Source organism: Apis cerana, linkage group LG7 (assembly GCF_029169275.1).
Source record: "Apis cerana isolate GH-2021 linkage group LG7, AcerK_1.0, whole genome shotgun sequence".
NCBI classification, from domain to species: domain Eukaryota; kingdom Metazoa; phylum Arthropoda; class Insecta; order Hymenoptera; family Apidae; genus Apis; species Apis cerana.
This window is the reverse complement of record NC_083858.1, coordinates 10,614-35,000: the sequence shown is the minus strand read 5'-3', so window position 1 is coordinate 35,000 and position 24,387 is coordinate 10,614. Positions and strand designations below refer to the sequence as shown.

The 24,387-nt window shown below is 25.2% G+C and overlaps 6 protein-coding genes across 16 annotated transcripts in view; 3 read left to right on the top strand and 3 right to left on the bottom strand.

Moving 5' to 3' along the window:
• The window catches only part of LOC107999200 (transcriptional activator protein Pur-beta), a 26,328-nt gene extending 22,162 nt beyond the window's left edge, over nucleotides 1-4,166 (top strand). For all 8 annotated transcript variants that reach the window (XM_062077445.1, XM_062077447.1, XM_062077449.1 and 5 more), the window contains one exon: nucleotides 2,712-4,166. In XM_062077445.1, coding sequence (XP_061933429.1) covers nucleotides 2,712-3,023 — 312 coding nt within the window. In that variant the 3' untranslated portion in view covers nucleotides 3,024-4,166. The remainder of the gene's footprint in view (nucleotides 1-2,711) is intronic.
• The window catches only part of LOC107997004 (uncharacterized), a 10,732-nt gene extending 4,798 nt beyond the window's left edge, over nucleotides 1-5,934 (bottom strand). Inside the window, exons 1-4 of the mRNA XM_062077450.1 lie at nucleotides 5,778-5,934; nucleotides 5,590-5,683; nucleotides 5,231-5,448; nucleotides 1-5,154 (exon numbers count right to left, since the gene is read on the bottom strand). The exon at nucleotides 1-5,154 is cut by the window's left edge and continues 4,798 nt beyond it. Coding sequence (XP_061933434.1) covers nucleotides 4,327-5,154; nucleotides 5,231-5,446 — 1,044 coding nt within the window. The 5' untranslated portion in view covers nucleotides 5,447-5,448; nucleotides 5,590-5,683; nucleotides 5,778-5,934 and the 3' untranslated portion in view covers nucleotides 1-4,326. The remainder of the gene's footprint in view (nucleotides 5,155-5,230; nucleotides 5,449-5,589; nucleotides 5,684-5,777) is intronic.
• Nucleotides 5,935-6,861: 927 nt separating this feature from the next.
• LOC133666463 (uncharacterized) lies at nucleotides 6,862-8,523 on the top strand. The gene is made up of 2 exons (XM_062077441.1): nucleotides 6,862-7,325; nucleotides 7,399-8,523. The coding sequence occupies exons 1-2, from the start codon at nucleotides 7,176-7,178 to the stop codon at nucleotides 8,521-8,523; spliced, it is 1,275 nt and encodes a 424-aa protein (XP_061933425.1). The 5' UTR covers nucleotides 6,862-7,175.
• Nucleotides 7,950-12,509, bottom strand: LOC107997006 (nucleolar protein 14 homolog). 4 transcript variants are annotated; one of them, XR_009830633.1, is made up of 7 exons: nucleotides 10,450-12,509; nucleotides 10,235-10,364; nucleotides 9,978-10,142; nucleotides 9,394-9,902; nucleotides 8,869-9,329; nucleotides 8,385-8,549; nucleotides 7,950-8,308 (listed from the first exon to the last, which is right to left on the bottom strand). XR_009830633.1 is itself a non-coding variant. In XM_017055341.3 (5 exons), exons 1-5 carry the CDS (start codon nucleotides 12,102-12,104, stop codon nucleotides 9,083-9,085), a joined length of 2,706 nt encoding a protein of 901 aa, XP_016910830.1. In that variant the 5' UTR covers nucleotides 12,105-12,509; the 3' UTR covers nucleotides 8,762-9,082. The 4 variants fall into 4 exon arrangements, 1 of the variants encoding a protein (XP_016910830.1); XR_009830634.1 differs by having other exon boundaries at nucleotides 7,950-8,549; nucleotides 9,394-9,685; nucleotides 9,770-9,902; XR_009830632.1 differs by having other exon boundaries at nucleotides 7,950-8,549.
• Nucleotides 12,510-13,295: 786 nt separating this feature from the next.
• LOC107997003 (large ribosomal subunit protein mL45) lies at nucleotides 13,296-15,025 on the top strand. The gene is made up of 6 exons (XM_017055339.2): nucleotides 13,296-13,435; nucleotides 13,564-13,872; nucleotides 13,965-14,116; nucleotides 14,266-14,314; nucleotides 14,410-14,559; nucleotides 14,643-15,025. Exons 1-6 carry the CDS (start codon nucleotides 13,388-13,390, stop codon nucleotides 14,934-14,936), a joined length of 1,002 nt encoding a protein of 333 aa, XP_016910828.1. The 5' UTR covers nucleotides 13,296-13,387; the 3' UTR covers nucleotides 14,937-15,025.
• A 64-nt stretch (nucleotides 15,026-15,089) lies between these two features.
• LOC107994001 (uncharacterized) lies at nucleotides 15,090-18,202 on the bottom strand. The gene is made up of 7 exons (XM_062077440.1): nucleotides 17,847-18,202; nucleotides 17,245-17,339; nucleotides 16,977-17,153; nucleotides 16,396-16,613; nucleotides 15,829-16,046; nucleotides 15,460-15,710; nucleotides 15,090-15,297 (listed from the first exon to the last, which is right to left on the bottom strand). Exons 1-7 carry the CDS (start codon nucleotides 18,060-18,062, stop codon nucleotides 15,090-15,092), a joined length of 1,383 nt encoding a protein of 460 aa, XP_061933424.1. The 5' UTR covers nucleotides 18,063-18,202.
• Between the last annotated feature and the right edge of the window lie 6,185 nt (nucleotides 18,203-24,387).

Genomic DNA, 24,387 nt, shown 5'->3' with positions numbered 1-24,387 from the left:
TTCATAAATTTTGATTAATGAATTTTGTAAATAGTTATAAGAAATAATAGTAGACGTATTTCTAAGTTTCATACATTTCGCCTTATATAATGTCCAATAGCACTTTAACACTTTGCATTCAAAAAAATCGAAGAATGCAACAAATTAATAGATAACGAAGCAAAACGCAATTTCTTTTTAACGATTAAGTAAAAATCAGTGAAAAATTTTTTCTTTTTGATTCTTTTATAATAACTATCTCTTTTTTATATAACTTATTATTTATAAAATTCTTATGATGCTATGATAAAAATGTACGTTTCAGAAATTTGAATCTTTCTATTCGATATAATATAAGCTTTAAAAATTATTTATACTAATCTAAATTTCTCGTAAAAAAACATATAATAAATGTTGATTTGCACCCATATCTTGAAGGTGCATCGTCCCCAACATCGGTGAAATGTTACAAAAAATGTGACACTAAAAACGCAACTCTTAAACATTATTTATTTCAAGCATCGATATCAGCATAATATTAATTGTTATATAAAAAGAAAAAACTAATCGAGTCAAATTTTCAAAATGTTACAAGCACGATGATGATCTACCGTGGACATATGATTCATACTAATTATTTCTTTGAATCAACATTTTTTCGCCATAGTTTGTAATATTTTAATATATTAACTATTAAAAAAAAAAAAAAAAAAAAAAAAAAAAGAAAAGAAAAGAAAAGAAAAGAAAAGAAAAAGGAGAGTGATGGAATATAAATTCAAGGGGAGGGGTGAAAGATCGACTTAGTACATGATTTTTTATGGTACGAAAGATTCACACGCGATGGCGACACTGTGATTACTGATCGGCCATATTGTAAATCACGAAAAAGCGATCTTTTGTCCGTATAAACATAAAACAGAAAAGTTGCAGAAAAGTGTGTTTAACTACATAAAAAAAAAAATAAAAAAAAAATAAAAAAAAAATGAAAATGAACCACTAACGTACACATGTACACGTTAAATACTTATGATACGCGTGTATGGTCGTGTACGTGTATATTTGTTGGAATTAGTTGTATGATTGAAAAGAACGAGAAAATCTAAAAAAAGAAATAAAAATAACAAAAATATTGGGGATAGATAAAAGAAGAAAGAGAGGGAGAGAGAGAAAGGGAGAGTGAAAAGAGAGAGAGAAAGAAAAATGCTAAAAAAATATTAACGATAAGAAAAATCAACATTCATTTAAGCATAACAGCTGTCCGTCTATTTGACTTGTGTGTTCGACGAAACAAGACAAAAACGAAGGAACTGAAAAAACAAAAAAAAAGTAACGAAAAAAAAAAATAATAATAGAAACAGTGCTACTACGGCTCACAATACATTTGAAAACATTAAACAAAAAACGAAAAAAAAAGATTCATCGCCTCGATGTTAAATGTAACACGTTTTACAAGGTAACAGAGCATTTCATTTTATAACATTTCTACTGTCTATACTTTTACCCGGACGAAAAAAAGTGAAACGATTCATATAATCCAAAACCAAACCCCTACCTCCGCATCTCCTTTTTCCGTCGATATAACGAGTACGAAAATATACACGTAAATCGTGTATCGAAACACATTCTTATTACGCACGTTCCTTTCAACGAGGATATTTTATATTTATAAATTGCTTTGTGCTTTCTATTTTTGAGAAGAAAATGCATTATATGCAATGATATTATTAGATAGTTTCATTAAATTTTAAATAAATTTGTTAATTATACTTTGAAACTAAATATATATCGTATAAATTTATCTATGAAAAATGATTAGGAAAATGATAATTTTAAATTCCTAAGTAACATGACATTTTTAAATGAATTCCTCGTTGAAAAATTTGGAAAAAAGAACATTTATATTTATTGTAGACACAAGAATAAGCCGTAGTTCATTTTTATTTTTTATTTATTTATTTATTTATCTTTTTTCATCAAAAGTGCAATAAAAGAGAACAAATTTTCGACTTTTATCTTCGATATTTAAAAAAAAAAATTATTTTATTAATATTCAGAGATTGTCTCTAAATATCTGAAATATTAAAAAAAAAACTTTATATCTTTGACATGTATCATAAAAAAAGTACATATATGCATAAAATCATGTAAAAGACCAAATATTGGTCTTAAAGTAATTTTAATCGTATTAGTTTGAAAAAAGAAATTCGAAATCGAACATAATGATAACTAAATCAAAAAAATACTATTAGTTAAAATTTTTTGATGAGTGTCTATTTTTAATCATGTTATTTATGTACAAGGTGATTCATACATTGAAGACAAATTATAGCTATTTTCAAAATGAAAACTAATATAAAGTTAAAACAAAATTTAATCTATTATGAATTTTTATTTTTAAAATGTAAAATACTTAAAGTGTATATAATATTTATTATTAATGAACATTTTTTTTTAGTATTTGGCTTTTTTCACTTTGCAACTGTTATTAGTCTAGACAATGTGAATCACCCTATAATAAAATGAATAGAGAGTTCCCGGAAGAAATAACGCGAATCATAAAAAATTATTTTCGATTTAAATGTAAACAGTCCAGCCATAAAGATTTTATTTAAGTATAGTTTACCTTCTTCCCGGCACTCTTTCGTCGATTTTTTTTATAAACAACCCTTTTAAGGTATATATTATTCATTCATGCATCAGAAGCTGCTGCATTGATATATTGGCTTCGACAGGTAACACAGAAACCTGCTGGTGTAAAGACCAAAACGGAAAAGCGGCAGGCCGATCAACGGCAACGCGAGTCTTTGAAACGACGCAAATCCTTGCCACGCCAAGCAGAACCGTCCACCATCAATCCTGAAAAATCCATGTCCGCTCCTGCCTCTCAAGTCCCAACAACTACCGATATCCCACTATCTTCTGGTTCTGCTATAACTACATCAAGCACGAGCAAAAGTACGATGTCCGAAGAGAATGTTTCTAGCGGTTCTACAGCATCACAGGAGATTCAAGGAGTACCGCGCTTAGAAACTGTTCAAGTTTAAATTTGCGATGACGTTCTGCATAAACGCGCATGCGCATTTTCAGTGCGTATGCGCGAGCGAAGGGCGCGAAAGAAACCGATAAGAGGTGGCGCGATCCAATTCAGAACGCACAGCTGTGGAGTGTATCGTTTAATTTATTATTTTGTGTTCCGTATCGTGTATCGTGTTTCACGCGTAATTTCGTTTCCCTATAAACACAGATTCATTCAAATCTTACGGGAATAGTTCGCTTGTTGATTATCGAAGCGTTTAGATTAACTTCAAACGAACACGGGTTTCGAGTTAACAAAGTGAATGGTGCATACATACATATTCAAAGACTTTTATCATTTCAATGGCATTTTCATGATAAATTTTTTTTTTATTTTTATCATCCGTATATAAATTTTATCAAATGTTTATTATAAAAAATTATAAAAAAAAAAATCACGGTAAATCATGGTGAATTTAATATATATATGAACGAATTGATTATATATAATGAATTTATTATATATAAACGAATTGAATTTCGAATTTATAGCGTCATATTCTTGACATAAAATATTAAAAATTAATTATATTCATTTTAAATTTAGAAATTTAGTTAGTTAAATTATTTTAAGTTGATAATATTATGTTGTTAAGTTATTTTGTGATTTTTTATTTTGTGAACCATGTTAAAAAATTGTGAAAGTACAAGGAATACAAGAAAAAGTATTTATATATTTGTTAAAAAATATTCGAAAAACGATAATCATTATTTGTAATTTTAATTCATCGTACGTTGCACCATTCTTTCTATAACTTGAAAACAAAGGAACCCTATGTAAGTGTTGTTAAGCAGAGAAAAGAAGTATTGAATAACTTGATCCGAGTTTCTGTTCTTTTTTTCTCATTGTTAAAAGATGGATCGGTATCGTTAAATATTTTGCTTGTTTTTGAGACAGTAACGATAAGTTTTGTAATAAAAACGTCTGGTTTTTAATGGTTGGGTACGACCTGAGATTCGCATATTGCAATTAACAAAGAAATGCAAAATAAAAACTATTTATTGTATGCGAATAACTACTTAAGTTAATTATTACATTTTGTTCAAAACTATTAAATTTATATTATGCAGAAACAGAAATTTAATAAAGGTACTTTCTTTTGATACTATAATTTTCAAATCTTAATTTTTTTTTATTTATATCATAAAACATAAATACATTTTCTTATCATTTATCATAAATTTTACATTCAAAACTCCAAGAGAATAGAATATATTGTATTGTTAATACTTTAAACATCAGCATTTTTAATTTTAAAGAACATACGTATATTATTTAATATCTGAATTTAAAAATTGTCCAAATAATTTTAGCCATTGAGGATAATGTGATAATAGCATTATTACAATATCTTCATTTTCAATATAAATATTTTCTAGCATTTTTAAAGTTGCATTTTTAGATTCATCCGTGTGATGTATAGATTCTATTTGCAATAAGATTATAAGAGACTGTAAATTCCTTGGGTAAAGATCTAAAATATCTTTATCTTGACTCTTACAATATTCCTTAATGCGTTTTAAAATTGATTGTATAAAATTCATGATCGAAGGAGCATAATCTAATTGCACTAATAATTCTTTTAAAAAACCACACACTAACAAAAAGATATATGGAGATTTAATGATAAAATCGAATAATTGATTTATTAATTTTACATTCTCTGAAATGTCCACATTGTCATCTTTATTTAATTTAATACACGATAACATAAAATCGTGTAATAATGGTTGTTCTATTAATTTACATTTTTGTGATTTGTATATAACTTCTATAGTTGAAATTGCAAGATTTAAATTGGAACTTTTCTGTATAGCATAACATAATAAGTGTTCATTTTCATCACAGTTTTCCAATTCTGTAAGTTTTACTAATAATTTTTCTACATAATATTTATAACATGAATTTATAGATGTTAAACATATTAAAGCATTAGTTAAAGGTAACAAATTTTCACTTGATTCACAACTATTTAAGATATCATCCGTCAAATATTTCTTTAACAAATTTTTTAATAATGTTGAAGCATGTTTTTCATCTCTAAGTATTTTAAAATCTTGTAAATCATCATTAATTCTACACCATTCTCGTAAAACATCCTGAAAAAACATTATATTTTGAAGTTACATAATAAATTATTTTATAAATTTTCATGTAGAAGAAAAATATACATACAATTACACGAATTCGTACATTATAACGTTGATATGCTTCTTTTGATACCTTATACGACAATAGTTTTGTTAAAGATGAACATAGGGCATCGATTATGTCAATAGATGGAAGGAACTTATCCTTTTCTAATAATATTTTATATTCCTTTGAATTTTCAAGATTTTTTGTAGCACTTTCACAACTGTGTAATATTGCTTTCAGGATTCTTTCATCCATATCTAATATTATTAAATAAAAATATTTAGATTTAGATTAATAAAAATAAATAATAATAAATAACGAGAAATATAAAAAAATATAATCATAAATTATATAGAATAATAATTTTAAAGAATAAAAAAAATTGTAAATATACTTACTAAGGTTATACGATTAAATATTTCATACGAATCCTGTTGCATTTCTTTGTAAATATAATTAATTTTGCTATCACAAAATATTAAATTCATCATACTATAAGAAAGACATTAAATTTTAATTTTTTGAAATAAACATTGAAATTTTTCATAATCATTATTAAAAATCTAGTACTTTTTCAGATACTTACTTTCACCGAAGTATCAAAAGATCTAGATTTAACTAATTTATTTTATTAAATTTAATATATATTTTCTAAATCTTTTTCTGTATATATTTTCTTCATTAAAATGTAAATAATTATTTTATTAATCCAAACTTTAACACATGTATAATATTTTAAATGAAAATTAAAAAATATGTATTATACATATATTTTCTGGTTTCTATATTCTAAGTTTAAAACAAAATTTAAATATCGTAAATTATAATGATTATTTTATATGCTATACTATTTAATATTATAATATTTTATATGCTATTATATTTCTATATATATTTTTAATATTTATAAAAAAAATTTTTTATCTCGATCGTTAATTATAACGATATATTTAAAAATTTAATATCGAATATTCATTAGTTTTTAATTTTAATATTGATCATACTTCAGTTATGTAATGTATAAAAATAATCAATAAAAAATATATAATTAAAAAAATATTAATAAAACATGTTAATAGAAATATGTATAATAATATATAATGGAAAAAATAATTAATAAGAATTTTATGTATAATTTGGAATTGCAATCATTGCATCATTGGTTTAAAAATGTTTCATCACAGAACCCTTCTACTACATATAATAATATATTTAAAATTATGAAAAATAATAACAATAAGACTGATATATCAAATATCAATATTCCATTATTTTCAAAGTAAGATATCATAAATCATACTTAATTATTAATTATATAACATTATAATTAATGTAACTAATTATTTACGTCATTTAGTTTTGTTCAGAAGACACATATTAATTTTCATCAAAGAATAGTTTTAAAAAATATTTTTTTACACTGGAAAATATATGTTATACATAAATTACACGCAAGAAAATCTAAATATAAAGCAGATTACTTTTATCACAAAAAACTACAGAAAAAAGTTTTGAATATATTATCAAAAAATGTATTATTAAAATGGAAACATATTGTTTTATCTACAAATGACAGTTGTAACAAATTTACAAATTATAAAAAAATAGAATTATATTATTATAAATTTCTATTAAGAAAATATTTTAAATATTGGTGTAATTATATCGCATTGATAAAAAAGAAAGAAAAATTATTAAAAAAAGTTGTTACATTCCATAATTTATATTGTTTAAAAAAATGTATAATAAATTGGAAACTATATGTACTGTTACGAAAACGGGAAGAAATTGAAGAAAATAAAATTAACGAGGTAATATTAAATAATAATCAACATTTTAATTATGATTTTTTTTTTTGATTCATAAATAATTTTAAATTTAGGCGCATAAATTTTATACAACAAAAATTTTACGAACATTCATAAAAAGTTGGATTAACGTTTGTGAAATCAAATCGCAGAGGGATAAAATAGGAAATGTAATTATGCATTATAGAAATAAATTATTAATAAAATATTTTAACGTTTGGAAGATATATCACGATTACAAAATAAAAAAGTTAAATATTGAAGAGTATATTTCAACATATAATAGAAAAAGATTGTTAAAACGATATTTCGAACAATTTATTTTGGTAGTATTTTTATATAATCGATCGCATTACATTAATTTAAAATTTTTATTAAATTTGATTTCTTCTACAATAGCATGTGAATGAATCCATCGCAAAAAAAATTGCAAATGAAAATGTTAAAAGATTTTATAATTTTAAAATCGTACAAAAAGTATTTCTTGCATGGCAAAGATGGTATAATAGAAAAATAGTAAATGCAACAAAAATTCGTGAAATAGAAAACATATTTAACAATTCCAAAAAAAATGAAATATTTAATAATTGGCGTTTATATGTAATTCAAAATAAATGCAAAAGAAGAAAGACATTTGCAGCAAACAATTTCTATGAAAAAAAATTAATAATTAAAACTTTAAAAAAATTTCATAATTACGTTATTTATAGAAAAGAAAAAAAAATTAGATTATCTTATTTAAATAATAAAAGCGAAGAAATTATTCGACAATTACAAATTATTTATATAGAAAAATGGAGAAATGCACTTTATAGTACTATGCAAGAAAAACAAAAATTAAATCAAGCAATTAAACATTGGAAATTAAATTTAACTTGTAAATATTTTTATAAATGGAAAGAATTTTCCTTGCAATACAAAACGAAAATGATTCATAAACAAAAATTGAATGAAATTGCAACTGGTTTTTTATTAAAAAAATTTATTTTACATTGGCATTCCAAATTACAAGATATTTTAAATATACGTAAAAAAGAAATTCTTGTGATCTCCACGATGGAATATAAGATTTTGAAAAAATATTTTTTAATTTGGAGAGAATATATCGTTCAAAAGATAAAAATGAATAATGAAATAGAAACAGCATTAATATTGTATAAAAAATTTGTATTACGAGAAGGACTTAAAAAATTGTTGAAAATTTCGCTTTGTAATATTAATTATCAACGTGATTTGCAATTAGAAAATGCAATGATGAGATCATTTGAAAATTTTGAAATTTTAAAAATATATTTTGATAAATGGTACTCTGTAATTTATTTAAAAAAAAAATTAGAACCCGTTTATACAATTACAAATAATAATGAATCCCAATTTATACATACTCAAATTTTACGTAACAATACATTTAATAATTTTAAAACTCGTTTAGTTATACCAGAATATATGATGAAAAAAGATATAATTTCAAATGTTTGCGATTTATTCGATAACTTTCCAGAAAAAATTGATTATTTCTTTTAATCATTTTAAAGCAATAGTATTTTATCCTAAAAATATAAATATTTATACTAGTTAAAAAAAATACAGCGTAAATAGTAATCAAAAATAAATTTATAAAAATTATTTATTATATATATATATATATATATATATATATATATATATACACCATTGTTTATGTACATTTTATTCTAAAATGATAGCGATTCACACAATACAACTATTATTTTATTAGAAATGAAGAAAATATATTAAAAAATTTTTATATAAAAATGTTTATATTTTATAAACATTTAGAAAAAATGTTGAAATTACAAAAAGACGCTAATATAGCGATTATATATTATAGACATAATATGTACATACCATGCAAAATTTTATAACACAATTGCGATTCTGTTGCCATATCCTGTCGCGCGATAATTTATATTTCTAACGATACAATGCACATTGCGCAATATCACTATGAAAAATATATTGAACGAAACGTCATTGTGAACAATATTTAACTTTACATTCCGTGAAATCATTTAAATAAAAATATAACAAAAAAAATTAATACACATCCTAAAGTACAATATTATTTTTTTCGTTTCAATTTTTTTAATTCACTTTGTTGCATCGCAGCTTCGCCAAAGATTTCTTTTACTTTACGTTTACGTTCTTCATCATTTTTAATCTGTTGCTTTATTTGCAATTTTGCTAAGAACATTCGATCCCTTCGTATTTCACGGATAGCACCTTTCATTTCTTTTTTATATTTGTGCAATAATTTTTCTTTTTCGGCTTTCTCTTTAGATATACTCTTATGTTTTTTACTATCATATCTGTAAAAAATATATATAAAATTTTATAATTTATTTATCAATATTATTTAAAATTAATACATACATCGTTTCGATTCGCGGTTCGTACAATCTTAATGGTTTTGGTTTCTTTTTTTCAACAACAAGATATTCTAATTTTTTATTCTTCAATTCTTTTAACTCTTTTCGTAATCGTTCAACACGTTTTTTGACTTTAAATGGATACTTATTAAAAGAATTTGCTTCGAGTAATTTTAAAATTGGTTCAAATATTGAATACACAGTTTCAAATTTTTCAAAATGATTTTTAAATTCACATAATAGATTTATAGTCGTCAATAAAGCTCTTATTTTAAAATTATCATCCAATGGTCCATCTACCAAATCAGATGCTTTCATAAGCATATTAATTGAATCAATATTTAAATTAGTTTGATCTTCATCAAGTATTAATAAATTACTTAATTCTCCTGTTTTTTTAAAAGGTGGTATCATTTTTATTTCTTGAATTAAATGTTTAGGCGTAGATATATAAATTATACCACGTAGAAAATTTATCACAGATGGCGCAAATCGTTCGCTCAATACAGTATACTGTAAATAAGATGATAACGTGTATTATAATTTTACATACTTTATAATATTATAAAATATAATAAAGTAAATTACCTCTAATATAAGAGTACATATTAAAAGACCTTTTGAAATATCTACTTTATTTTTAACTTGACATCTAAATAATATTTGAGACATAAATATTAAACAGGGAGTAGTAATAGGATGTCTAAAATCAGATGTTGGAAATATTAAGGAAACCAATTTAAAGAAAATAAGCTGAAAAAAAGAAATATTTTTGTTAAAAAATTATTAATATTATAATATATTACATAAAAAATATATATTTTCTAATTAAATGTTGAACATACAGTGTCTAGATAAGGATATTTTTTTTTATTTTTTTCAAATTCCTTATGCTTTTCCTTAATTATCGCTTGTACAACAAATTTAGTATTTTCTGGATTTAAATGCGCAAGATCATACAAGAAGGGAGACAATCTAAAAACCAATACATAATTAACATAAATTATAACATAAGTAAAAAAAAATTTAAAGTAAATTTTATTAAAAAGTTGCATATTACCTGTCAACAATTTGACAACATTTGACCACACTTTCAACATCATCTTCCATAGCATGATTATTTAAATGCTGTAGTATAAACAAAAATAAATTTGATAATTTTTCTTTATTTATATTATTCAACGACCAATGATTGCATTTTATTATACGATCTATGATAATTGACTGATAATCGGCATTACGATTTTGTAAAAATTCTTGTAATTCTTCAAAATTTTCTGGTGATTTATAAACATAAGGTAATTCTTTCCTTGCATTTTCCATAATTTCTTTTCTTTTTAAAAGATCACCTCTAATTTCTTGTACTTTGATGTTGCTATTTAATTCAAGAACATTTAAATTAGTCTTTGACTTTTTATCATTTTTATCATTTTTTTCATCTTCACTGGAGTATTCCGATTCTTTCAAATCCGACAAATTATCTTCTTCAGAATTTTCTGAAACTTCTTCATTAAAATTTTTATTTAATTTGTTTTCAGAAAAATTTTTTATTCTTTTTCTTTCCTTTATATCGCCACTCATTTTAATAATATTCAATTCTTCATTTGTATCGGTATATATATTTTTTTCATCATTATTAATAATTAAATTGTCTTCATTAAAATTATCATTATCATCATTATTATTATCATTTTCAGTATCACTAGTATCTTCATTATTTAGAAATTGTTGTGTACTTTTAATTGAATTTTTTTCATTATCTGAAGCTTCATCATTTATACTTTCTAACATAAAACCATCATCAAGATCATCCGCAGATTTGTGCTTAATTTCATTATTTGTATTATTTATAAGTCCTTTCATTCTTGCCAATCGATCCGCTTCTAAAGCTTCTAATTTTTCTTTTTCTTCTTTTATCATATCTTCTTCAGATTTTAATTTATCCGATGGCATACCTTTAGCCTCAAACTTCAATTCACGCACAGCAATATCATAATCATCAATCTTCGTCTTTATAGCTTCTTCCTCAATATCTTTATTAGTCGCCGACATTATCGGAAGAAGATCTCTCCATTCAGAGTCAAGTTTTTCCGTTAAATCTATGGTTTGTTCACGAATCTTTTGTTTCTCAGCTTTACGTTTTTTTGATTCCGCTATAAGTTCATCTATAATGTCTTTCCTAGATTTTCCAGATTCTGATTTTGATAAAATTCCACCACCAAAGTGAGCTTCACCAACAAACTTATTATTTAATTTACCAGTTCCATTTTCATCATCGCTATATTCATCATCACTTCTTGGATCATCAAATTTTTCAATTTCTTCTAAAGTTTGACCTTTATGGGTTAATATTTCTTCATCATTTAAATTATAAATACTCTGTTTTTTATGAGCTTTCATATGTTCCGCTGTAAATCTAGCCAAGGCTTTTTCTTCTTCATTCATAAATAAATTCTTTTCACCTATACGTTTGTCTAAAAACAAATTATTTTTATTTTTTAATTTATATTCTTGAAGAAGTGTTTCTTTCCGTTTTTTAATTGCTTTTGCACGTGATACACCCGGAAGCCCTTTATCTGTTTTATCTTTTTTACCCAATACATTTTGTTTAATCTTATTTATATGCACTTCAAATGGATTTAAAGATTTTTCGTTTCGCCGATCGCGTTTTTGTTGGGAAATTTCTGATAATAATTTCTTTTTCGCTTTAGCCATTTTTATTATTAAAGTAAATTGAGGATAAAATATTTTAACATAAATTGGTTTTAATTTTAAAAATTGATTTATATATATTATAATTATATCTCCTGATGTAACTCACTTTAGAATATGGACAACAATTAATTCTATTTTCCAATCAAAATATATATTTTCCAATCAAAGTATATATATATATACGAATAAGTTTTTAAAATATAATCTGTTATTATAACCTTTAATTTTATATAACCTTCCTTTTTCAAGAAAAAAATATACGAACACTATTCAATATTTATATATATTTATAGATCAAAGTTATAAATTAAAGAATTAATATAAATTAATTTTTAATATTTTACTTAATTCAAATCAAAATTATATATTTTAAAATACACATTCGATAAGTTCTTATTTAGACGTGTTACTATTACCCACGTGCATTTTATCGATATTACCAATCAAAACTTTGCGTTTATAAATTGTGTCAATAAAGATTATTGAATTATTATAGAAAAATACATAAGTACACTTTCATAAATTATATTACTTTTTATATTTTAAAATGAAAATCATTTTTAATAATTTAGTAAAAAAAAGTAAATACATAGACATATATGTTAGTCATTTAAATTATTTATATAATAGTTGGAAATTTAAAATAGACTTTAAATATAGATATATTTAATTATTATATTTATTAATTTTGTATTTTGAAAATAATTTTCTTTAATTTTTATTTTTTTATATCGTACAATAATACTAATACTAATACCAATACTACTACTATTACTACTACTACTATTACTACTACTACTATTACTACTACTACTACTATTACTACTACTACTACTACTACTATAATAATAATAATATAAAAAGAATTAATATTTTTTCCAAAAATAACAAAATTCTAAATATACCAAATAAATATTAAATAATGTATTATATTCGTGATAAAATTTATCTATTATAGTGCCATTGTTTCGCAATTCCTTTCCGTTGTGTTATATCTTTAAATTTAATACGATTTAAGGATTTTCTAAAATACTTATGATTTTATCTTTTCTATTAATTTTTATTAATAGAAATATTTTACATTGAATGTAAAATATTTTTTATTAAACGTTGCATTTCATTAATTTGTATTTTATGTTTATATCTCAATATAACCTCCATATAATCAATATGTGGAACATTTGGTAGAAGTGTAAAAATTATTTAAATAAATTGTAAAAAGGAAATTATTAAAAATTATTAATTATAAGTTTTAACGATTTTGAAATATATTTGTAAAAATAATGTCAAAATATAGAAGTGCAATTTGCATTTTTGAAAAATATATGCAGGTATTTTTCTTTAATTATGATTAAATAAATTTCATTATTTATTATCATTTTATTATTAAATTTATCAAGATATTTTATTATAAAATAAATTATATATCTTTTTATATATCTTTTTATATATTTTTCAGAATAATTTAACGTCAACTCATACTAATAATCCATTTAATGATACTTTTCAACAAATTAGAGGTATAAAAAAACATTTTAATCAAAAATATCGTAAAGAAAGAGGACAAAAATTTATCAAAATAGAATTACCCGATTATAATAAATTGGAATTTGAAAACGATGAAATAAGATTACAAATGAAAAAATATGGAATAATGCCACAAAGAACTTGGAACGAAAGACCTATTTACATTTCCTCTACACCAGGAATATTTGAAAGTTATATCGTTCCAGAGGGTGATGGAAAATTTTCTCCTATTACTACTATGGTATATAATATATATAGAATATAATATAATAAAAATTAAATTAATAAAATTTTCTAAATATTTTTGTACATACAATATCGTATATTATCTAGGGTGCAAAACAAAAAATTGAATTTATAAACAAAAAGAGTAAATCTTTCATAGCTCTTAGAAAAATCAAGGGATATGAAGAAAATTACACAACTAATACATTTTTAGAACAAATGTTGGATATTTATAAAAAAGCACATGAAGCCTTATGCACGTAAGTAATATTAATTGATAAATTCAAATTTTAAATTTTTGGAATAGAATTTATTTGAAATGAAAAATCAATTGTATATATTATTATATTAGATGTAAAAGATAATCATACGTTTTAAATTTAACTATATGCTTCTTATATTCTTTTAGTCAAAAAAAAGATGAAATACTTAAATACGTTACAGAAACTGCATATCCAGTAAGTTTTACTTATATTATATATTTAAATATAGTATTTTTTTTTTTTATATAATGATATATGATACGAAATATATTGTAAATATGTAATTTTAGATAATGATGCATAATATAAAGAATAAAACAATTATTTGGAAATTTATGGAATCTTTGGAACCAGCACGTCTCGTACATGCAAGAGTCACAAGCGTTGTGACACAGGGGAATGAATTTGCACAAGTCACTATCCGTTTCCATACTCAACAGGTTTATATATTTTACAGAGTTTTTTTTTACATACAGTATATTTGAAATATTTGAATAATCATATTTTTTTATTTTTTTCCTAGATTTTATGCATTTACGATCGATTCGGACGAGTTTTATTAGGTAGCGAAATAGTAAAAAAAGATGTTTTGGATTATATAGTATTCGAAAAACATTTATCCAATGAATATGGTATTTGGCGAATACATGGAAAGATCATACCAGATTGGATGTCACCGATCGAAATATCATCAAAAACTTATATTTTGCCGAAAGAAAAAGAAAAGTCCTTATCTACTGATAATGCTGTTGAATCAGTTGCCGAAGTAGTACCTCCAGAAACTTTGGATAAACAACATGATAATGCAAATACATAAGAATTATTGTACATATTGATTACATATAGATATTTGTTATTATATTCGATAAATGGAATATTTATGAAATATATAAGTAAACATATAAATCGTTTAATTTAATACAGAAATTACATTACAATAATATCTTTTTATAATTTATAAAATATTTTATTAATTTTTGCAATAAAATATCAAGTTTTCAAATACGAGAATTAGAAAAGATATTAAGAATCCACCACCGAATATCAATAATATCAAATATATTTGTTCTAAAATAATTGGTTCCGATATTTTTATTAGCTCTTTTTCTTTGCTTTTTGATTTTATCCAACGATATTTCAATAAATCCATAATACCGACTTCATATAATCTTAGTAATCTATATAATAAAAATTATTATATATATATATATATATATATATATATATATATATATATATATATATAAAAAATAATTATATAAAAATTATTTTATCTTTTAGAAAATAAAATAAATTTATATTCATTAAGAAATTATATCAATTTTAATATAAATATTTACCCGATATCAATAGATCTTTTGTATTTAAAATTCAATGAAAGTCCTGAAATTATCCACGAACTAAACAAAGAAAATCCAACTGGATTTAATCGACAAAAGTATATTCCTCTGGCCATTTTTACATCTTCGCTTTCGTATAGCGCGTACAACTTTTCAGATAAACATATCGTTTTATACATTTCCTCAATTGAATTCATAACAATATATCGTTTCAATCGAGATGCTTTTTCGTATATGGAAAATATTTTTTGCTAAAAAAGTAAAAATCAAATAGAAAAAATAATTTTTATTTTTGTAATCTTATTTTCGTAATTTTCTAATTCGTAGCAACGTAATTTTTTCAATTATATACACTATGAAATTACATACATCGAAAAGATAATATGGTAGAGAACCATTCAAAGTTAAAATATCGTAAGTAGTCTCATCTAGAAGAGAATTGAGATCTTGAAAAGGAGGAATAAAGATAGTTTGCGACATATAGCTTATTAAAAGGGCACCAAAAGCAGTCCTGATTAAACAGGAAAATAGACCCAACCACAATTCTACCATTCTTGAAGATTTATTCGAATTTTTTGGAAAATAGCCTGTAAAAATTAAAATCTTTTAAATAGATAATAATTTTTAAATGTTTAAAATTAAATTAAATGCTATATATAATAATAAACCAAAGAAATATAATAAATAAAAATAAAAATAATTTTCGTATTACAGTAGAAAATACGTAGTTTAATTTTTCATCAATCGTTTTTTATTAAATATGGATATGGATTTTTACACACATATAGATAATTATTAAACACAAACTACTATATAAAAAAATTTAATTTTCAATATTTTAATAAAGATAAAAATTAAAAAAATTAAAATAATTTTTAATTTTTTTTAATGTTTGATTTTATTATTTTATCTCTGTACCAATACATATCTTCTTACTTTGTCCGCAAATCATGCCAAAATTGTAAAATAGATGATCCCTTAAGTCTGTCTTTAAGTTTTTACGCATGATTATCGAGTTTACCGCTTGAGAAAGATAGCTGCACATACTTAACGAAAGATACGTAATCAGAATCGCATACCATACTTTTCGAGAGAATAATTTCAGCATCCAGGTAGGTAAATGTATCACTTCTTGTTGAACGTATAATCGATATCTATGCGGAAATTATTATATTTACTTGATTATTATACAATTATATAATTTATTATTTTCTTTTATATATATATATATAAAAGTTTTCCATAAAGATATTGTAAATCGAAAAAAGAAAAATAAATTGTTTTATATATTTTTATAATTGTTGTTTTATATATTTTTTTTTATACTTCTTATTTCATTCGCTATATTATTTCTATTGCTATATACTCAATTATTTAAATTTATGTTATATTTTCTTCTATAATCTTATATTACATTCTATAAAATTATTTCAATTTTTTTTTTCTATATATATATTTTCTATATATATATTTTCAACAAATCAAGCGCTTATTATTCTTTTCGCATAATATTTCACCTCGTTTTCCATAAAGGTATCGTAAATTGAGAAATTTTGCGTCGTACATTGTACGCTCCCATCTTCGATATCACGTCCGTTTTGTTCTCTTGCATAATTTTTAATAAACCGCGCTCATATTTACCTCGATAATTGGTAATTCCTACACTCCGGTCATCTATAACAACCGGTATCAATCTGAAATGTTTAATTTTTATTTAAAATCTATATTTCTCTATTTCTTTTTCTCTTTTAATATGCAACATTTTAACAAGAAACTTTGCATTACGTGAAATTTAAATATTCAGATAAAATATTCCAAATTTCGCCTATTATTCCAGTGATTCGTGTTCCATTAGCTTCGATGATGATCATGTTCAATTCCTAAAGAAATATTATACAGTAGTAACATAATTAAAATGTAAATTTTCGATACAAAAAAATATTTTTGCAATATTCTATGAAAAATAAGATTTGTCAAATTTTTAATTAGAAATTATGTAAAAATAATAAAAAAACATTTAAATTTTTTTTTTAAAAGGGAATTATTATTATATCAATGTTTCTTCACTCATCTCTATATAAAATATTTTCTATATCTTTTTTTTAACCTTGACGATAAAAATGAATAAAAAAAGATAAAAGTTTGTAATGGAAATTTATCAAAGAAAACAAAAAAAATACTCTATTAAAAATTTATTAAAAAGAAATTATTAGAAAAAAAATAAATATAAACTTGAAATGGAAATTTGTATATAAAAAATTTAAAAGAAAAAACCTTTAATGTAAATATGTACAAAAATAAACTTTTTATAAAATCAGGAAAGAAAAATATAAAGAAAGTTTATATATAATATTATAATTGAAAAAAAAAAGAAACATGGTTTTCACCTCATAGCAAGCGAATCTAAATCTTCTTCCTTGAAAAGTGGTTATTTCTTCTTTTCGACTTTGATTTTTTATCTCATAATTGACCGTTGCAAAAGTTGGAACACTAAAAATGGGCACAAAATTCTCGAGTTTCTTGTTCCATATTACACCATTCACGGAATGAACAGGTTTTGTAAATACGTGAATTATCACGACTAATAGCATTAGCTTTTTCATAAAGTAAAATTTTCTCGAATCGTTTTCTTCAAAAAACAAGAGCAGTATTTCAGAATTCTCTTATTTAAATTGCAATAGTTGAGGTTATTATTTATAACGATGCTATTCAATATTAAGACAATATCTTACGTTTTAATGCATTGTAATTATCGTTTGATCTATGGTACCATTTATTTCATATTCTTTTATATATGTTTGATATAATATCAGTTGATGGAATTGTTATCTGATATAACGTTTAAACACATATTTATTCCATTTTTGGAATAAAGTTTAATTTTTAAGGATTTAACAATTTTTAACAATTTAAAGTATCGAAGAATACAAGAAAAAAGATTTTTGAAAAGAAATTAAATAATATTTTGCTTTCATACATCACAAATTTCATACACAAATTCATGTTTAATAATTCATAATAACTATTGTATTCTCTCTGATATATTAAAAATCTATTTTGTGTTTAAATAATAATAATAATAATAATAATAGTAATAATAAATATTTATAACAATATTGCGTAATTATGTTGGAATAATTCAATAATTTTTTTTTTTTTTTAAACAATAGAAAAATTATAAAGAGAAAGAAAATTTGATGACAAATATTTTGTATATTATTCAGATAAATTTTATAAACAAAAATAGTTAATTTAGAGAATTAATAATTAACAATTAATAACAATAAACAAAGAAAATTTAGTTTGAAAATTTAAAGAAAAAAAAATTTTTTTTTTCTTCTCCATAATTTCTCATATCTTTTAATAAATTTAATAGTTCATAATAGTTCACATAATTATATATATTATATATATATTAAAAAGAATGACTAAAACTATTTGCGCATCATTTATCGAGTTATAAATTCAATCAGAATGAAAATAATCGTATATAATAATAAAAAATATTACTAATAAAAGGTTACGTTAATTGCGTTAGAATTTGCTTTACTAAATGGCATCGTGACTTGCAATCTCGCGTTTTTGCCATGCATCGATGATAAATGTTATGATGTTTCGCTGATAAAAAATCATAACACGAAAATGCAACTACGATTTAGGTCACCAGTGAGAAATGCATTTTTTAAATTTAACATTATTTAACTTAGATAGAATTTTATGATTTATTATCACGTGGATAAAAAATCAATCCGATCAAATGTTATTTTAAATTGACATAACTTGAAACAAAGCTCAAATATTTATATATTTTAATTTCAATATAATTTAATAATTTAATAATTGAATAAAATTTCAAAGACATAAAAATATATGAGATATATGCATATTGTACATTATCCGTAATTACGCCCTAAGTATAAAGAAAACAAATAATGAAAGGAAATAGAGATGGAGTAATAAATCGAGGAATCACCATCTTTAACACGTTGTAAATTAAGCAAATAGAGAGAACAAACAAAAAAAAACAAATAAGGAAAACAAAATATAAATAAAAAATAAAATAGAATAATAAAAAAAAAAGAATAGAGATAATAGAACAACTCACCAACGTCATCTCTCGGATGCGATATCTCTCGTTAAAAGCAAAGTAGACTAGAGTATTAATGCCATTTCTAAAATGCATGAAAACATCTTTCCTTAAAAACCTTTAAAAGATAGCGCTAACTTCCAATTAAGAATCTATTTTATCCTATTTTTGAAAATATTTTTAGTAGAAAGATAGCAAAAGAAAGAAGAAAAATAGCGCTGATGCTCAATTCTCGCTTCATTTCTAGAAAGTTTCATTTCTAGTTATATCTACATCGATCGAACATTTAGCGGATATGAGAAATTATTCTTCTCACTTGAAACGAATTAACAACTCCATTTTTCTTAAAATTAAATCGTAAGAAAGGACTTCGCTACTTTCTAAATTTTTTTCATTTCTACAAGGGAAACGTTTCTTGTTGGAAAATTGTGATTCGGTTAAGAGAAGAAAGAAAAAGAAAAAAAATATTGATTCGTATCGAATCAATCGATCGATGGATTACGCTTGATATTGTTTCCTATTTCGATAACGCGCAATAAAATATTAATAAAAATAAGCAACAGGAGGAATAGATAAAAATAAGGAAGAGGGGGAATTGATAAAAATAAGGAAATGGAGAAATTGATAAAAATAAGGAAGAGCAGGAATTGATAAAAATAAGGAAATGGAGGAATTGATAAAAATAAGGAGGAGAAGGAATTGATAAAAATAAGGAAATGGAGGAATTGATAAAAATAAGGAGGAGAAGGAATTGATAAAAATAAGGAAGATGAGGAATTATTGATAAAAATAAGGAAATGGAGGAATTGATAAAAATAAGGAAATGGAGGAATTGATAAAAATAAGGAAATGGAGGAATTGATAAAAATAAGGAAGAGAAGGAATTGATAAAAATAAGGAAATGGAGGAATTGATAAAAATAAGGAAATGGAGGAATTGATAAAAATAAGGAAGAGAAGGAATTGATAAATATAAGGAAATGGAGGAATTGATAAAAATAAGGAAATGGAGGAATTGATAAAAATAAGGAGGAGGAGGAATTGATAAAAATAAGGAGGAGGAGGAATTGATAAAAATAAGGAAATGGAGGAATTGATAAAAATAAGGAAGAGAAGGAATTGATAAAAATAAGGAAATGGAGGAATTGATAAAAATAAGGAAATGGAGGAATTGATAAAAATAAGGAAGAGCAGGAATTGATAAAAATAAGGAGGAGAAGGAATTGATAAAAATAAGGAGGAGAAGGAATTGATAAAAATAAGGAAGAGCAGGAATTGATAAAAATAAGGAGGAGAAGGAATTGATAAAAATAAGGAAATGGAGGAATTGATAAAAATAAGGAGGAGCAGGAATTGCTAAAAATAAGGAAGATGAGGAATTGATAAAAATAAGGAAGAGGAGGAATTGATAAAAATAAGGAAATGGAGGAATTGATAAAAATAAGGAAGAGGAGGAATTGATAAAAATAAGGAAATGGAGAAATTGATAAAAATAAGGAAATGGAGGAATTGATAAAAATAAGGAAATGGAGGAATTGATAAAAGTAAGTATGAGAAGGAATTGATAAAATTATCTTTTTTATCTCTCTTATTTTCTGAGATATAGCCGTTTTGGTTTCTGGACGATAAAAGGTTTATACGCTATGGTCGTCCAAAGAAGTGGAAATTTTAGAATCTTTAAAATAGTGCATTATTAAAACGGCTGTATCTCCGAAGATAAGAGAAAAATATTATTAGATTACTACGACGAATATTATATCGAGTGGGGATAGCGGCAAAAACAGTAATAATACAAAGGACATTAATGAATACATTCGTATACAGTCGGTTATCGAACACGGAACGAAACGGTCGTGTTTTTGTTTCCTCTCGGAGTAAAGTGTTTTTCGCAGTGAATATATAAAATTATATTACTAAAATTTGAAAAACGAATTATTTATTGCATAATTAAGATTATTTACAAATATCGAAGTTGTTTAGAGAAGTGGAAATTTTAGAATCTTTAAAATAGTGCATTATTAAAACGGCTGTATCTCCGAAGATAAGAGAGATAAATACGATTTCCACAGCTCGTTGCAAGCGGGAAACTTTGCCCCTTGCACTCGTCTTTCATTGGTTTCTGGACGACAAGCGGTTCATACGCTATGGTCGTCCAAAGAAGTGGAAATTTTAGAATCTTTAAAATAGTGCATTATTAAAACGGCTGTATCTCCGAAGATAAGAGAGATAAATACGATTTCCACAGCTCGTTGCAAGCGGGAAACTTTGCCCCTTGCACTCGTCTTTCATTGGTTTCTGGACGACAAGCGGTTCATACGCTATGGTCGTCCAAAGAAGTGGAAATTTTAGAATCTTTAAAATAGTGCATTATTAAAACGGCTGTATCTCCGAAGATAAGAGAGATAAATACGATTTCCACAGCTCGTTGCAAGCGGGAAACTTTGCCCCTTGCACTCGTCTTTCATTGGTTTCTGGACGACAAGCGGTTCATACGCTATGGTCGTCCAAAGAAGTGGAAATTTTAGAATCTTTAAAATAGTGCATTATTAAAACGGCTGTATCTCCGAAGATAAGAGAGATAAATACGATTTCCACAGCTCGTTGCAAGCGGGAAACTTTGCCCCTTGCACTCGTCTTTCATTGGTTTCTGGACGACAAGCGGTTCATACGCTATGGTCGTCCAAAGAAGTGGAAATTTTAGAATCTTTAAAATAGTGCATTATTAAAACGGCTGTATCTCCGAAGATAAGAGAGATAAATACGATTTCCACAGCTCGTTGCAAGCGGGAAACTTTGCCCCTTGCACTCGTCTTTCATTGGTTTCTGGACGACAAGCGGTTCATACGCTATGGTCGTCCAAAGAAGTGGAAATTTTAGAATCTTTAAAATAGTGCATTATTAAAACGGCTGTATCTCCGAAGATAAGAGAGATAAATACGATTTCCACAGCTCGTTGCAAGCGGGAAACTTTGCCCCTTGCACTCGTCTTTCATTGGTTTCTGGACGACAAGCGGTTCATACGCTATGGTCGTCCAAAGAAGTGGAAATTTTAGAATCTTTAAAATAGTGCATTATTAAAACGGCTGTATCTCCGAAGATAAGAGAGATAAATACGATTTCCACAGCTCGTTGCAAGCGGGAAACTTTGCCCCTTGCACTCGTCTTTCATTGGTTTCTGGACGACAAGCGGTTCATACGCTATGGTCGTCCAAAGAAGTGGAAATTTTAGAATCTTTAAAATAGTGCATTATTAAAACGGCTGTATCTCCGAAGATAAGAGAGATAAATACGATTTCCACAGCTCGTTGCAAGCGGGAAACTTTGCCCCTTGCACTCGTCTTTCATTGGTTTCTGGACGACAAGCGGTTCATACGCTATGGTCGTCCAAAGAAGTGGAAATTTTAGAATCTTTAAAATAGTGCATTATTAAAACGGCTGTATCTCCGAAGATAAGAGAGATAAATACGATTTCCACAGCTCGTTGCAAGCGGGAAACTTTGCCCCTTGCACTCGTCTTTCATTGGTTTCTGGACGACAAGCGGTTCATACGCTATGGTCGTCCAAAGAAGTGGAAATTTTAGAATCTTTAAAATAGTGCATTATTAAAACGGCTGTATCTCCGAAGATAAGAGAGATAAATACGATTTCCACAGCTCGTTGCAAGCGGGAAACTTTGCCCCTTGCACTCGTCTTTCATTGGTTTCTGGACGACAAGCGGTTCATACGCTATGGTCGTCCAAAGAAGTGGAAATTTTAGAATCTTTAAAATAGTGCATTATTAAAACGGCTGTATCTCCGAAGATAAGAGAGATAAATACGATTTCCACAGCTCGTTGCAAGCGGGAAACTTTGCCCCTTGCACTCGTCTTTCATTGGTTTCTGGACGACAAGCGGTTCATACGCTATGGTCGTCCAAAGAAGTGGAAATTTTAGAATCTTTAAAATAGTGCATTATTAAAACGGCTGTATCTCCGAAGATAAGAGAGATAAATACGATTTCCACAGCTCGTTGCAAGCGGGAAACTTTGCCCCTTGCACTCGTCTTTCATTGGTTTCTGGACGACAAGCGGTTCATACGCTATGGTCGTCCAAAGAAGTGGAAATTTTAGAATCTTTAAAATAGTGCATTATTAAAACGGCTGTATCTCCGAAGATAAGAGAGATAAATACGATTTCCACAGCTCGTTGCAAGCGGGAAACTTTGCCCCTTGCACTCGTCTTTCATTGGTTTCTGGACGACAAGCGGTTCATACGCTATGGTCGTCCAAAGAAGTGGAAATTTTAGAATCTTTAAAATAGTGCATTATTAAAACGGCTGTATCTCCGAAGATAAGAGAGATAAATACGATTTCCACAGCTCGTTGCAAGCGGGAAACTTTGCCCCTTGCACTCGTCTTTCATTGGTTTCTGGACGACAAGCGGTTCATACGCTATGGTCGTCCAAAGAAGTGGAAATTTTAGAATCTTTAAAATAGTGCATTATTAAAACGGCTGTATCTCCGAAGATAAGAGAGAAAAATATTATTAGATTACTACGACGAATATTATATCGAGTGGGGATAGCGGCAAAAACAGTAATAATACAAAGGACATTAATGAAAACATTCGTATACAGTCGGTTATCGAACACGGAACGAAACGGTCGTGATTTTGTTTCCTCTCGGAGTAAAGTGTTTTTCGCAGTGAATATATAAAATTATATAACTAAAATTTGAAAAACGAATTATTTATTGCATAATTAATATTATTTACAAATATCGAAGTTGTTTAGAGAAGTGGAAATTTTAGAATCTTTAAAATAGTGCATTATTAAAACGGCTGTATCTCCGAAGATAAGAGAGA